The 16,809-nt window shown below is 35.6% G+C and overlaps 2 protein-coding genes across 2 annotated transcripts; one reads left to right on the top strand and one right to left on the bottom strand.

The window, feature by feature from the left end:
- Positions 1–3,272: 3,272 nt before the first annotated feature.
- On the top strand, positions 3,273–12,374 carry LOC18046872. The gene is made up of 9 exons (XM_006443981.2): positions 3,273–3,659; positions 3,928–6,452; positions 7,079–7,220; positions 7,378–7,460; positions 8,281–8,519; positions 9,089–9,175; positions 9,593–9,692; positions 10,198–10,411; positions 10,636–12,374. The coding sequence occupies exons 2-9, from the start codon at positions 3,930–3,932 to the stop codon at positions 11,934–11,936; spliced, it is 4,689 nt and encodes a 1,562-aa protein (XP_006444044.1). The 5' UTR covers positions 3,273–3,659; positions 3,928–3,929; the 3' UTR covers positions 11,937–12,374.
- A 2,304-nt stretch (positions 12,375–14,678) lies between these two features.
- LOC18046871 (transcription repressor OFP16) lies at positions 14,679–15,678 on the bottom strand. Its single transcript, XM_006443980.2, has one exon. The coding sequence runs from the start codon at positions 15,586–15,588 to the stop codon at positions 14,908–14,910; it is 681 nt and encodes a 226-aa protein (XP_006444043.2). The 5' UTR covers positions 15,589–15,678; the 3' UTR covers positions 14,679–14,907.
- Between the last annotated feature and the right edge of the window lie 1,131 nt (positions 15,679–16,809).

Raw genomic sequence — 16,809 nt, 5'->3', positions numbered from 1 at the left:
TGAGCCCCACAAGACAACACTTTAAACAACTTTTCTAACATGAATCCGGATCCACTCTTTAGCATTTTCTCTCTTAACCCTCTCAAGTTTTTTGGGATTTATTAACATGTGTTATTAATGAAAGTAAAAGGTTAAGATTAAATCTTATATTTTAACTCATGGTAACTCAAAAAACTTTCTTTAATTATTACAATTTTCTCTACCTTCATCACGTTAGAATTTTAATCGGTCTCTTCACCGGTATTCATATGCTCACCAGATAAATTGCGGAGATTTTAGAACACCAAAAACAGTACAAAGCCATTTTTAAGAAATTGGCATGTTGGAAATGACTGGAAGCAATTGACAATGGACGTTGATGTTTAAAGAATGGCGAATAAAAATGTTGGGTTTGATGTCAAAAGCTATAATTATTTGTTGCGGTTATTAGTGAGAAAGGTGAATCTTTGCAAGAATAGTTTTAGTAGTTTTGCCTTGTGATAAAGAATTATTTTCAACTGCTTGTACTAATTAAAGAATGGATGATTGAGGAGGCAAAAGTATTGGTGTAGCTTGCAAATTGTGATGGTTGCCGATGGGAACAATTTTATTTATGTATTTATATTTTTGTGTGATTGGGGTAGTAATTTGCTATAAATTTGTATATGGTGCCGGATACCTGTGAATTACTGTGAGGCTACAGTAATTTCCTTATAGTTTTTATGCACTTGGAATTAGTTAATGTTAAGCATAACTTTCGAAGTTACTATATTATGTGCTGTTGTTATATCATCTTCCTTCGGATAAAGTTTCAACTTTTTCTTTTATTTAGTTACAAAGTTGTTATTTGGAGTATCACATTTCCCACAATGGAGTAGCAAAATATACAGCAGCTATAAGAATCCAAAATAAACCAGTGATTGTAAACCAAAACAGCAATTATAGATTCCGGAAAAACCAGTACATAAAGTATAAAACAAAAAAACAAAAAAACAGCAACTGTAAACCCAAAAAATAGTTGAACAGCGGCAAAATTGTAGCAATAGAATTATGGGGTGGGATTATGAGGTAGGTTTAGGAGACGTACTTTTTATACACAAATTCAAACATAATATTCCAATCATTAGATTAAAATTAATCAAAGGTTGAGATTAAAATTGACGTGGTTTTTTTAATTTTAAAAACCAACAAAATAATGTAATGGATCCATATAATAAATAAATTATTACTTATTATTCTCTCACTTATTTAATATATTCCTTCATTAGTACTCTATTTTTCTCATCTATCATCTCTTTAATATCTATATCCATTCTCTCTCCTATTTCAACCGAATTTTTCATTTATTCTCCCATTTATATTGTTTAATCTATCTCTAATTTTATATCACTAAAGTCACCATGATAAATTTTTGATGATAAAACTAGCTAAACAAATTTCACTTAAAATATATTTTTTAAAACAATATTCTTGTGTATTGCAAAGGCCATAAAAAAATTTCAAAAAGATAATGGTAAAAAGAAGTATTTTAATTGAAAATTTTAAACTCATATATATAAACATATATATACCAATTACTTTACTTTTTACTTTCAGAGAAGTCAATATTTCGAATTTTGTTGAATCTCCAATTGTTCCATTAAAAACTCTTTCAAATGGTATTCTTAAAGAACTATAAAAACTAAACACGAAAGAAAACTAATAAACCAAAATTTTTCAAAAACAAATGCCAGTTTCTAATTATGTAGGTGAATTAATTTTGATGGTTTTAATTATTCCATTTACATATTTACAGGAGAGACAGAAAGAAAAAATCTTAAGTAAAAGAAGAAAAAGAATTAAATATTAAAAAGAGGAGAGAGAAAAATATTAATATAATTAGTAACTCAGGTCATTTAATCTTGACCTTTCATTTCAATCTAATTTGATGGTTGAAAAATTGTGTTTAAACTTATGTTAAACAGTATCTCTTGAACCTACCTCTAGGATTATATGTCCTAATAGCAGTAGTTTACGAAACAACAATAGTTAGTCCAGGAAGTGAATTAGTAGCAGCAACACTAATTTAGTTCATCAAATTGTAAGAGAGAGTAAAAACTTGTGCTATTTTATTGAAGCAATTCCTGAAAATTTGTTCATTGAAATTGTTCATGATGCATCGATGGTTTTAGATTAGACATTGAACTAGACAATTTGCAACTTTTAAGTTCCAACAACATAAAATCATTGTGACATAATTTAATAATACATCATGTTAACTTACTTAATAGATATCACTTCTAGTCATAAAGAATAAATTAGATTAAATTTACTTATTGAATGTTTTTATGAAATTCCTCTTTGTAACAAACTAACATTCTTGAGACCATTTCATCGATTTACTTATCTTAGAAAACACCTCTTTTCTAATACTAAAGTCCCATTTTCAATGCGTACTTATTGTATAAATCATATGCTAAAATCATAACAATAAGCCTGAAACAATATAATAGATAAATAAAGAAGACGAATATCAAGAACAAATTAGCGAAGGCAAAAAATTAAAATTAATATTAATTGCAAAAAAAAAATCCAATGAAAATTTGAAATAAGTACATAAATAGGGATCCGGCTACGGTGCAACGGTGATACCGTGTCACCATTGCATCCAGCCGTTAGATCCACTTGGATGAATGGATCTATTGGGATCCAACGGTTAGATGCAATGGTGGCACGGTAACACCGTTACACCATAAATTTCTCTCGTAATATGATAAAAAATTCTTAAAAAGCATAAAGCAAAATCTACATTATAATTTGCTTGAAAATCCAAAAATATGCAAAACATATTGTCAATTGCTTTTTTCCAGTTTTTACTTTTTTATTTTTATTTTTTGTATAATTTATTAGAGATCGGCATTAAAGTAAAAAAAAGCAAAAAAATTGGCGGGAAAATTTTTTAACGATAATTACCTGTGAGTTTAGAGGTCAATTTACGTAAAATTAATTAAAACAAAATCTCAACCATTTAATTTTATTTGTGACCGCCGGAGCCTTGAAATCTGGAGAAGATTTAAGAGAGGAGATGTTTAGGAGAGAATTAATATATTGGAATATCAGAAATTGTTTAAGATTTATATGGGTCCCACCAAATAACACTTATACAGTGCTTCATCATTTCGAGGTTTTTCTCTACACCTTCTATTAGTGGGGTCCATTTTTTTTTTTTTTAATTGTTTTTTTCAAAGTTTAAATCTTTTTAAAGATATGCCTAGACGCCTAGTCACGCTCCATCCCCCTATCCGAGTATTTTTTTGATTTGTTAATTTGGCGAAAGTGAAATGGAGGGAAATTGAAAATTACGGGATTATATAAAATGACAATCCCGCCCATTTTGGTAATACCAAGTATTCTGGAATCACGGCCAGGCACTGCATTCTTTTAATAATTCTATACATTTTTACAAGCATAAACATATAAAAGCCCTAAACCTTTAAAATATCCCCCAAATTTTATTTGCTTTACTTTTGTGTCTTTTCGTCTCTCCCTAACCCCTGTGATGTGTGTGTGTATACTTCTATGTCCTCGCTCACTTGAAAGTTCAGTCTTTGAGACGCCATGCCCATTCAGTGGAAGCATTTAATCCACGTATCTCGTGCGACGTCGTAGGGTCATACAATCTCATTCTCTGTTCCGCATTAGTAAGTATTCTTTCTCATCACTTGCTGAATTTTCTTTTTTCATTTTTCATATTTGGACTTCTATTTTTTTTTTTTTTAATTTTTGGAATTAAGGTTTTTATTGAAGTCTGTTGTGATCAAAAGTACGTTGTTCATTTTTGGTTTAGTGGACCTTTTGTAATCAGTAATGGGGGTTATTTTCTCTGCATTTTGGTTTGATCTGAGTGAAATTGTTTTGAATTCCAACTAATAGTTTCTAAACTTAGGGTTTTTGTGTTGATTTTGTTAGAGATGAGAGAGGGATTGAGATCTGGAGACATCTCAGTGAAAGCCGAGGTCAAGCTTATGTCAGAGCGAGAAAATGAAGTAAACGATGAGAAGAAAAATCTTTTTGATTTGAACGATGAGACAACAGAAAAAGAGGATTCTGGGTCCACTTCTCCGAAAGGAACAATGGAGATTAAAGAGATAGATGAGAAAGCAAGTGATGAATGTGGAGAGACTGGATTGGGTGAGAACGACAGAAACAGTAGCAGAGTTGATTGTGTTGTGAAGGAGGATAGCAAAGTAAAAAATGCGGGCACTGTTTTCTGGTCAGGATTGGGGATTAAGAGTGGGAATGATAAAGAAAGTAATAAGATTGAGATCGAAGAAAAAGATAGAAATACGGGCTGTGATGGGTCTGAGAATGAAAGGGGTTTTGATGTGCATGTTGAGGGATTGAGATCTGGAAGCATCTCAGTGAAACCCGAGGACAAGTTTATCCTGGGACCTGAAAGTGAAGTAATTGATAAGAAGAGAATTTTGTTTGATTTAAATGATGAGATAATCCCATTTATGGATTTTGGCCCTGATTCTGTGAAAGAAAACATCAAAACTAAAGAGAATGATGCGCCAATAAACGATGAATGTGGAGAGATTGGATTGGATGGGAACAAGAGGAAAAGGAGTAGAGTATATGGTGAAGAGCTTGGAGAAGATGTTGTTGTGAAGAAGAGACTGAAGGAGGATATTACAGCAAAAAATGTGGGCAGGGTTTTGCGGTCAAGATTGGGTATTAAGAGGGGGAGTGAGAAGGAAAGTAATCAGGCAGAAATTGAAGAAAGAGGTAGTAATAGGGTGTTTGATGGGTCTGAGAATGAAAGGGATGTTGATATGCAAATGGAAGTGAGTAATGAAACTAATGGTGCTAAGGGGAGAAAGAAGGTTAAAAGAAAGCGAGGGAGACCCCCTAAAATGCTGGAGAATGATGAATCTGAGGGTGAGCAAACAAAGATATCAAAAGTTAAGCCTGGGAGACCGCCTAAGTTGAATAAGATTGATGAATCCTGTGAGCAGAGGAGGAAAAAGGTGAAAGATAAGCGTGGTAGACCTCGGCACAAGACACATGAAAGCGGTGAATCTGATGGTGAGCAAAGAAAGAGGTTGAAAAATAAACTTGGGAGACCTCGGAAGGATGGGTCTGATGACAGGGGAAGTAAGAGGCTGAAAAAGAAGCGTGGGAGACCCCCAAAATTGCAGGGGATTAATGAGGTATTGAAGGGAAAGGTTGGCAAGGGAAAAAAGGTAAATGGAATTAGAAAAAGCCAAAGGCATACTTTGGCAGTTGGTTTGAAGCGGGACGTGCCAACTTATGGTTTGATTCCAGAAAAGAGACATGGCGGGACAGAATTTAATGCCCAGAGGTTTGCACCAGATAAGAAGAATAGTTGTGCTGAAACTGGGGAGGCTATATCCAGGCAGACAATGAAGACTGTAAATCAGAGAGAGAAGAAATGTCTTGAAACTCATCAGGAGGAAACTTTGAGTAAGCATGGGGCAAAACAACTGCTGAGAGATCGAATAGTAGAACTTCTTTTGGCTGCAGGTTGGAAGATTGAATATCGACCTCGGAATGGTAGAGAATACTGTGATGCAGTGTACGTTAATCCTGAAGGAAAAACCCACTGGTCAATCACCTTAGCTTACAGTGTGCTTAAAAACCATTATGAACAAGAAGGTGGTAGTTCTGATACCAGTAAGACTGGATTCACATTTACTCCAATACCAGAGGATGAACTGAGTATACTCAAGAAAGTAATAAACAAGAGCAGATCAGATAGGAATAAGAAGAAAAAGGGGAAGAACTTGGGTACAGATGGTGAAATAGTTACCAAAAAGAAAAAGAAGAAAGGAAAAACAAATTCTGCAGCAAGCCCGCATGGCAAATCACAGAAAAGGGGAATCAAAGGGAAACCTTCTGTTAGTGAAGGGGGTACATCACACAATGGAATGTCAATACCAGCCAGGAGACATAAGCTGCAAGAAACACAACAAAGGAAGCGGTGTGCTTTGCTGGTCCGCAACTCTGTGGAGGGTGAAGAGTCTAATGGTGATGGCTTTGTAGCATATGATGGTAAGTGGACCTTACTCGCTTGGATGATTGATACTGGCACCGTACCACTTAATGAGAAAGTGCAATATTGGAATCAAAGAAAGACGCGAGTAATGCTCCAAGGTCGTATTGCAAGAGATGGCATCCGCTGTGACTGTTGCAGCGAAATTTTTACTATTTCAAAATTTGATACCCATTCAAAAAGCAAACTCTGTCATCCATTTCAAAATCTTTATTTTGAGTCTGGAAGTTCCCTCTTGCAATGCATTCTAGATTCATGGAATAAACAAGATGAGTCTAAACGTAAAGGGTTCCATTTTGTGAATTTTGATGGTGAAGACCCAAATGACGATACATGTGGTATCTGTGGAGATGGGGGAGATCTGATCTGTTGTGATGGTTGCCCATCGACTTTCCATCAAAACTGCTTGGATATTAAAGTACGTATAAGATAGCACATGGATTTATGACACACAAGCAAAATTCTCATTCTCAATTTTTTCTCTGTCTCATGTATATAGGTGTGAAGAGCATGGAAAGAAATGTTAGATGTTTATTCATAGTTTAACTTAAGAACCTTTCTTGTTTGGTGGCGTACTGAGGTGATCTTGAAGAGTGAGTTGAAATTCTTTTCAAGTGGTTCTGGCACATTGTTCTTTTGGTCTAAATCTTTTTGTTGCACGGACACTTTTCCAGTTTCTAGTGGCGTACTGAGGTGATCTTGAAGAGTGAGTTGAAATTCTTGTCAAGTGGTTCTGGCACATTGTTCTTTTGGTCTAAATCTTTTTGTTGCATGGACACTTTTCCAGTTTCTACTTTTATTTAATTTTTGGTTGATGTAATCAATCCTCAAGTCTAGAATTATTTTTTTGGGTGCATGACTTTGAATTGGAATTTATATGCCTTTTCTCAGATGCCTTTTTTTCCCTCTCCGTAAAAGAGCTGAATTACTAATTGTATTATCATTATAAATATGAGGATGCTTTTCTCTTGTTATATGTAGTAATAAACTTTATCTAGGTTTAATTTAGCTTTTGAATAATCTGCTCTTCTCTTCATACTGCAGAAGTTTCCTTCTGGAAAGTGGCATTGTGTATATTGTTCATGCCAATTTTGTGGGAGAATTAATGAGAGTACATGCCATGTGAATGATCAGGATGACTCTGCTTTATCAACGTTACAAATATGCAGTTTGTGCGAGGAAAAATGTATTGTATCAATCTTGTTAATCCTATATACAATTTTTTCAATTGTCCATGTTGTCAACTGGTCCTTGTTCTATTATTAGTATTCCCAATTTATTATCTGTATTTTTTAATTTGTGTATCATTGACCAACAACTTTAACAGCTTTCTTCTGCTGTAGATCATCAATCCTGTAGTCAGACAGATGGCGCTGTGCAATATGAACCCAGTAGCTTGTCCTTCTGTGGAAAGAAATGTCAAGAGGTACTATTTCAGTGATAATTAAAGTGACATTATTTCTTAAAATTTGTATTATTTTGCCACATCTGCAAACCTCTTTTAGGATTACTTGGCTGCTGGGTAATGTAACTTTCAAGGTGGAGGGAGTTGAGATGTTATTAAATACTATTGTGGGCAAATTGGCAGGAAAAAAAGGGGCATGCTGATACTTAAACTGTCAACTCCATATACTTGCTGTTGTGTGGAGTTCCAAACTCGAGAGTTTGAATCCTGTACAACCAAGATTATGCTTTTGACGCTTAATTTTAAGAATATGTCTACCAAATTGGCATTGATTTTTTGTCAATTTACATCTTGATAATCATTGGGATTTGTTTTTTGACAAACTATAAGGACAACTTTGTTTACTTTATTAATGAGGCATTCATTCTTCCTGATCTTTCTGGTTTACCGGATATTCTTTTCACTTTGCTATTATTCTAGGTATAAGTACTAGTAGGATGTGTTTATCCAAAGGTGAGCTTCAGAAGTCTCCTGGCCATTTATTTGAGACTTCAGATTGAATCTGCCAGTAACATGGATGTGTTTTACTGAGTTGGGAGTATGCAGATCTTGGGTCCAGGTTGTTTTCAGTGCACCTGAAGAAGAATTTGTAATTGCTTAGATAGGGAATACGTTATTCACTGGGTGCCGCTGCATACATCTAAAATTTATTCTATGACTCATGAAGAAAATTATGATTTTAACTTAAAAAAATAAAGTATTTTTTTGAGAGATTTTCAGTTCTATATCTATTTGAATTTTTGTATCAGTGAAATTCATGGCAAGTGTTTTTGCTCTGCAGATATTTGAAAGACTAGAGAAGCTTCTTGGGGTTAAACATGACCTCGAAGGAGGATATACGTGGAGTCTTGTCCATCGGTTTGATGTTAGCACTGATCTTTCTCTCAGCGATGTATGTCAGAAGGTTGAATGTAACGCCAGGCTTGCTGTTGCACTATCTGTTATGGATGAATGTTTTTTGCCTCTTCCAGACCATAGGAGCGGGATCAATCTGATTCATAATATTCTCTATAATTTTGGGTAAGCACTCTTGAACTCTATGTTTGCATCCATTCAAAAGCATTTTCAAACTAGTTGTTAAATCAAACTATTATTTTTATTTTCTGCATTTTTTAAATTAAATGGGGTTTGGTGGTTTTGTTGACCGTACATTATTTGTGATTCAATTTTAAACTCTTTTTATTTTTCATTATTATTGTTTTAAATGATTCGGGTAGAAAATGGGTGGCACTGTATGATTGCTGTTGGACTATAGGGTCAAGTTTTCTTATCCAGCCTGTCATCATGTCAGACTTATTGCTGTTGTTGGAGTCACAAACTTTTACATAAAGGAGACTTATATTACTTGTCTGAAACTTTGTGTATGCTATGTTTTCTTTGCTGAATCTTGGTGCTATTAGATCTGTTGATATTTTGCTGAATTCTAATATGAGGTTAATATTTATTTCAATGTGTTTGTTTACCTCTTTAGCTTGTATATCAGTAGTCACTTATCATTCTAACTTGATAATTATCACTAGAATTGTCTATTGACTTTTATATATATATATATATAAATATATATAACGAACCATTCATTTCCTTTTCAGGTCAAACTTTAAGCGTCTCAATTATAAAGGTTTTTTCACTGCAATTCTGGAGAGGGATGATGAGATCATCTCTGCAGCATCCATTAGGTTTGTCTGTGAAAATCTTATGCTCTCCATTGCTTCTTGACAATTTGTCAATGCTTAATTTTTGTGTCGGTTCATGTGTAGAAATTATTTTGATAGGACTGGAAGGAATGAATGTACACATGGATTGTCAATCAATAGAAGGATGATTATTTGATTACCTTTTAGGCAGACATCTAATCTTCTTCTCACATATTTAAAATCATTTTTGAGTATTATAAAGGCTATCTACCTTTTGACTCTCAAAGTAACAGTTCTTGACACAAAAGCACAAATATCAATTCTTTTAAATTTATGGTTGCACTTCTATGTTTAACTGTGCATGCAGTTGATTTTACTGGTAATTTCCACCTTTTGCATGTTTTGGCTTGTCATAAGATTTATAACTGAGTATTTCATTATGTACTCCTGGACAAATAGAATCCATGGGAAGGAATTAGCGGAGATGCCATTTATTGGGACCCGCCACATGTATAGACGTCAGGGAATGTGCCGTCGGCTTTTAACTGGAATTGAATCTGTAAGTACATGACAAAAGTATTTTTTATGCTTCTTGCCTGCCTTTCACTTGTGCTTTGGAATGTAGATCAACTACAGATTCTAACTTTTAATTTATTGCGGTTTCTTATTGGAATGAATAATACATATATTTATATTTGATCTACTCAGGATGTTGAAGCAATTTATCTATCTGTTTGTTTTACTTGTGAGTACCGAGTAATCTCTAGTTCTAGGAAGTTGTCTAAGATATAATTATTCTCTATTTTTATACATGGAAGTATTTACTTATTTGATTCTTGGTGTTCGTGAAATATTACCTGTTCAGTTATCTCTAAAGTATTCTATTCTAGAATGCACACGGCATCAGTGTATATGCATGAAATTTGTGCATAAGAGCATTATGTTGTCAGTATTTATTCACAGATTTTTTTCTTTCATGAAATTTCCTACTACTGTGTTGGTGATTTGCTGATTGTGGACTTGCTATTCCTCTTGGTGTCACTTTTTGTGGACCATTATATCAGGCTTTATGCTCCTTAAATGTTGAGAAGTTGATCATACCTGCAATCTCTGAACTAAGGGAAACATGGACTTCAGTTTTTGGTTTCCAGCCTCTTGAAGTATCAAGCAAGCAAAAAATGAGGAACATGAGTCTACTGGTGTTCCCTGGTGTAGACATGTTGCAGAAACCGATGATGAAGAATCAGTTTCCCAGGGAAAACATGATTTCTGCCAAAGGTATTCAATCAAGGAACTCATGCACATGTGCCCATAAACATTCAGATGTACTTGTGTTCTAATATATTAGTTTAATTGGCCACTGGGGGTAAGAGTTCGAATACTGGGGAAGGTAGAGAATTAAAAAGTTGATTTGGGCTGTCCACTCCCCCACCTTTTTCAGAAATAAATGTATTAGTTTAATCTTATGGATTAATGATTTTACAACACATATGTTTTTGTAGGGCTGAGATCCAGTGAACTTGAAAACCCTCGGACTGCTGATGAGGTGGGAAAGAATTCTGATGAGAAATATTCTGCTGGGTTTGATTTAAATGCTTGTATCAATGCTGCAGCACCTCATGTATGTAAGATACATGACAAATCTGCACCTGGTGAATCCACACTGCAGTTCCCTAATGGATCCACACATGATGCATCTGGGCTAACCAGCGAAACTGTCAATTTTCCTGAGTCCACTACTGATACAAACTGTATTGATCAGTTGGGTGTGACTTCTAATGATCTGCAGGCGAATGATAAAATTGCCGTGAATACTTTGGGCTCTCCGTCTGATGCTGATGAACAAACCGAAGATACTGATGATCCTAATGCTTCGAGTCTTGCTGTCAAAAGCATCGCCTCTGAGGTTCAAATAGAATATGGCTCTGCGAAACAGAGCCTCAATTCTTGTGATGAGGCCTCTGCTCAACAATCTGCTGAAATTATCAAACATCAGAGCTTGGGATTTTTGTCGGAATTAAATGTTTCTAGTGAGAATGTTGTCGCTCATGATTCGGTGTCTATAGATTGCAGGCCTCTCGATGCCAATGTTATTATAGATCAAGATCATCAGCAGTTGCCTGTCGTAGGATGTATATCTGTGTCTGGGGAAAGGAAACTTGAAACTGATAAAGTGAAAAGTGACTCGGTCTTCTCTCAGATCTCATCTGTGGTAGCAGGTGACATGAAGCAAGCATTGACAGAAAGCATTAAGGCTAATCATATTCTGCGCGAGACTATCATCACTTCCAGTTGCAATGCTGACCAAGCTTCTCCATCTGCTCCCCAAAGGGCACAGAATGATGACTGCATTAATTCTTCCCGTCAGGCCAATGGGCTTGATGATCATGACATAGTTCTCTCTCCCATAAATACAGACTGCCATTCTCCTTGTGTACCTTTTTCTGATGCCCCTAATAAACCTGATTTTCCACCTTGCATGAGCAATGGACTTTGCTTGTCAGAAGATGAAATGATGAGTTGCAAGGCCTGTGTGGATGATGGCCCCAATCTGAAGGATAAGCCTGTTTCTGTTGGTGGGAGTCAAATTTGTGATGCGGTGTTCCAGGTGAGAATTGAATCTTCAGAACAACCTGAATCTGATTCTCAGGTCCATCTTGTGGGTGTAACAAATACAAATTGCAATTGTGAACCTTTATGCAACTTGAGCCCTGGTTCAGGTGTGGCTCTTCACTGTGCCTCTGGTGGGGGTAATTCCCACGGTACTCCTGAGGTGATGGTCTTATCTAACAAGGCTAGTTGATTTCTTTTTGTTTGTTCACTGTAGATATCAGGTGTCTTTTTGATGGTAGGTAAAAAGGAGGTTCTGGAGGATTCTTTTTGATGGCTTGATTAAGCGATGTTCTCATTGATTCTGGAGAACAGTTTTGTAATACTTTATTGTGGGGTGTGAAGGCATTAAGGCTTAAGCAAGCGAGTGATAGTGGCAGAGAGAGTATATGATTCAGGATTTTGGAATTACAGTTTTAACAGCTTTGTAAGTCGTCACACTTAGTTTCAGTTGGTGGTAGTATTGTTAGCAGTTTCAGTTGGTGGTAGTAGCGTTAGCTTGTATGTAGATTCTAGATTTAGATGTCACTGAGGTTGTGTATTTTGGACCGCACCCATGCTCGTTGTAAATGGAACAACTAGTTGCAAAAGTTATCAAAGTAGCTAGTATTCTTACGCATAATTGAAGTAGTCCCCATTGCCAGCGGCGCAGCTGTGATTCATGTGAAAAATGTTTTTGTTTGACGCTCTCTCAAATCCCAATTACCCTGGACCTTTCCTTTTCAGAAAGACAACTGCAGGTTTGGCCCATTCTGGGGACGGTGTCGTCAAATCAGCTTTTATAATTGGGGTGTCGTAATTCATTAAAATTAGGGCCCGTCTAGTGACACATGGTCCAACCCAGGTCGAAACCTAGAGGCTACACGCGCCAGCCTACATGTAGCCCAAGAAAATCCAAAAGCCATGCTCCCCCTCTGTGGCCCCTCCCTATGCGTCGTACAACTGCAAATTGCAGTAAAATCCCGTCATTTGCTGCGTAACCCCTGCTAGCAAAGCAGACGGCAGTGATGCATGCAGCAGATACACATATTCGACTCAAGATGTTGGTGTAAGATTCCACCATGCATGCTCACTCATCATCAACTTCCGTAATCAGATATCCTGAAAACCACATGCACAATTATTATATACGGGAACTAATCTCTCCCCACTAATAATAAGAAATTATACAGGATGCAGATGAATATCAAGTTGAAATTTAAAAACCATATTTGCTCAGAAACAAGTCATTATCTTTGGCATCTACTCATCACTGAATCTTATTTGTAACGTTATCCCACAAGTCCTTGTATAAAGCAAAAACTATTTGACCATAAAAATAAAGGACAAAATCAAGATTCCCAGGATCTGTCTTTGTTTGGCAATTTGGCATTTTGTCCTCATTTTAAGCCCGCATATTTTTATATTGTCACCACGCCGGGATTCTGCCCAATCAACTATTTCTAAAACAGTGATCTTTCTTTTGTTTATTGTTACAAATTTGGCTTCATCCTTCTTAATCCACACGTACGTAAACGACGAAAATTCTGCCTTTAAGTAATATTAAATCATTCATGACTGGTTCTTAATCAGTCCATTAACTAAAGTGATACATGAACCAAAATTATGTAATTAATATTTTCTCATTAATGATGATTTTAGAGTATTGACCAGAGGCTTAATTAGCTTCTTAGAAACCGTGGGCGGACATGGAGTCATCAAATCAAAGATAAAAAGGAACTTACTAATCAGTAATAGGAACGAGAATGAATGATATATTTATTTGTTTAAATAAGAGGTGGAATTAGAAATGAATTCCACCTAAAATTGAGAATAATTATTGGAGTTTTCCCATTCCTAAAGTGATTATACTACCTCCACTCAATTTTTAAACCATTTTATATGTATTTGAAAAAAAATTTCTTGCTGACATTGCGCCAGCCACTGCTAGTGCTATTCCCGCCACTACTACTATTGTTGCTTCCTGCTGCTGCCACTGCTGATCGCCGGTGATGATGATGATGATGATAATGATAATTATTATGGATATTATGGATATTATCATTACTATTATTAATATATTTTGTTGTCGATGATGATGATTAATAATAGTAATTATTGTTGTTATTATTATCATTACGATTATTATTATTATTGTTGATAATAATTTTTAATAATATATTTTGAATAATAATAATCATAATTATTATAACAAATAAGAAGATTAATAATAATAATGATAATAATAACACAATTATTATTATTATTATTTTAATAATTTAAAATAGTTCATTCCAATTTTAAGATAAAGTGAACACATCGATAGTAATATAATTCATTCTCACTCTTATTTTTCATTTTGATTCAAGCTCATTTCAATTATTAATTAGTGAATGCACCATCAGTGGAAAACGAAATGGATGATTTGCATGTTTCGATGTAACAAAGAAAAGAGATAGAATACAAATGTTACGTACGCACACAAGACTCGTACGTGTCTTATTTATAAGTAGACTCCCTAATATCCTTTATATTACTATGTTAGGAATTCAATTAATAAAATACATCTACGCTCGCTCTGTGAATGCTTCAGCGTAGAATTATGTCATTATTGTGCTCCACGTACACATATTCGACAGTACCAACTAGCACCCGTACGTCTGTTAACAAAACACTTTCCCTCTAACAGAAACAACCGTCTCGCACGCATTGATGCTAATTTTAAGTGCAAAGAAAGTATCAACCGTACATAAGACACCATAAGTCTTCACTAGTATGCAGGTAACAGAAGTTTTAAGCTTTAGAAAATTTTCCGACCAAGACAGCTTTTAAGCTCAATAAACAACTTTTAAGCTTTGTGATATCTAAGCTTTGAAACAAGGGCCAAAAGAGATTGTGAAAAAGATAAGGTGATGATATGACGGAAAACAAAAAAAAAAAAATAAAATATATATATATATAAATTAAGGGGACCATCTTTATAGCTCCCCCACACACACACACACACACATATATATATATATATATATATATCTGCATGTATTGCCAAATTAATTGCAACAAAGATTAGACAATCATTATCAGACAAACCGACAACGGCTCGATGCTATTGCACGTTCATTATTATTTTTATTATTAACTACCGAAAACATACGCCCACCGCCGGCGGCGGCGGAATAGTCGTTTTACCGGCGTCGGGCCATATCCGCATCCGGAGGCGACATGAGACTGACTAGAAGATCAGCAAAAGCGCTGATGATGAACTTGTGTGTGGTCTTGGGATTTAAGGCGAGGTAGCACAAGAGAAGCTCATGCAAGCAATCCCAGTTGGCTTTGACGTCAAACAAGTCACGTGCCTCCACCATCTCTTGCATGGATCTCCTAAAGTCCACGTACGGGTCCGGCGAGTCTGTGGGGACCGCTACACTATCTCTGACACAGCTTGTACTTGAACCTGATTGATGATTATTCATTGGGCTGACAGTATCAGAAGATTCTGTGGTGGTTGCAACGGACGGCGTGGATTCGACGATGGAGTTGGAGCGACCCGGGGAGGTGAAGAAGAAGCGTTGTGAAGCAACAACCGTGGCGAAGTCGGGTTCGGATTCGGAGTCGGGTTCGGATGATAGAGTGGAGGAGGAGTGAGTGCGGGCTGAGGGTAATTTGGAGTTGGAAGTGGAGTCGTAATCATAAAGAGAGTTGAAGTTCCTGATGAAAATTGACGACGACGGCGATGAAGGAATAAACGGACGGCTGTGATGAGCAGCATGATCTGGGTTATTTAGTGGGGCAGCTGGAGATGATGATGAATCACATACGGCCTTTGTGAAGCACATATGAAGGTTTTTTCCCAGTGTGCTTGGCATTTTTTATTTTTAAGTTTTTGGGAGAGATGAGAAATTGAAGTGAGAAGAGAGAATTTGAAGGGGAAGCTCTCTCTTATCAATGAGTGTCTGGGTGATGAGATTTGAGAGTTACCCGCTTCTTGTACTCTCGGGTCCAAGGGCGACTAGGCAGCCGTAAAAGACTCGACTATTTTAACTCTCCACGTTCATCACACGCGCTGATCGGATGGGTATTGGTTTGTAGGAAGTTATGAGCGCGTGAGGGGAGGAGGTTTCTGAGTGATACTAAACTGATGTTTTAGGTTGTAAGCAAGCTGCACATGCAAACGGGTGGGGAAGTATCCGCACAGAGGCGCCTTTGTTTTGTATTTTTTTTTTGTTTTTAAGTTCTGTGCTTTATTAAACAATACGAATGATAATAAATTAATAGGTTCTTTCTTCTTTTCTTCAATTTCTTATAGAGTGGTCGCAGTCAGTCTAATATCGATGATCATCTTCAGATAAATAAAATAAAATAAAATAGGAAAGTGGTATATCAGATGGTTGTGATTATCTTATCACTTTAACAAGTTCTCTCTCTTCTCTTTCCACTGGGTCCTTCTACTATTGCAATTTTTATGCTTTATGTGTGTGTGTATATATATATATATATATCCAAGTGCAAGGAATTATATACAGTTATTTTCGCTGAATAAAGCTGGTAATAATTGAATTTTTATATACAAGTCTCAAAATCTCACATTTCCGTAGTAGCATTCTTCGCATTTTCCTTTTAATCTCTTGATATAACGTTAACTTGTGGGAACATATTAACATTATTGCTATTTTTTTTTGTATTAAACTATTTGGATTCGCATTCTTTCTACTGTATGATATTTCCAAGTCTCGAACCGATAATTTGAATTAAGTTAGAACAACCTCATATCAGCTAATCTACATGCTTGTTGGTAACATTATTAATATGAATAGCAGCAATTCTTCGGTCAATTACATAAATAGTTGAACGGGTAAGTTGGATTTGGTAGTTAGGTTCTCGTTTAGGAGAAATTCTATAATACATTTGACGTACCATGTTTGTCATATATCAAGCAAAAAATGTCATGACATGTATACATTAATTTTGAAAAACCATCATGCAAGTGGTAGTTGTATTAAATTCAATTACACATATCATGCATGCATCAATTGGTTATAATACATCTCAGGCATTTTAGAATTTCTCCTCGTCTAGAGACCCTGACA

Source organism: Citrus clementina, unplaced genomic scaffold (genome assembly GCF_000493195.1).
Source record: "Citrus clementina cultivar Clemenules unplaced genomic scaffold, Citrus_clementina_v1.0 scaffold_3, whole genome shotgun sequence".
Lineage (NCBI taxonomy): Eukaryota > Viridiplantae > Streptophyta > Magnoliopsida > Sapindales > Rutaceae > Citrus > Citrus x clementina.
The sequence above is the reverse complement of the archived record's forward strand: the minus strand, read 5'-3'. Positions and strand labels throughout refer to the sequence as shown.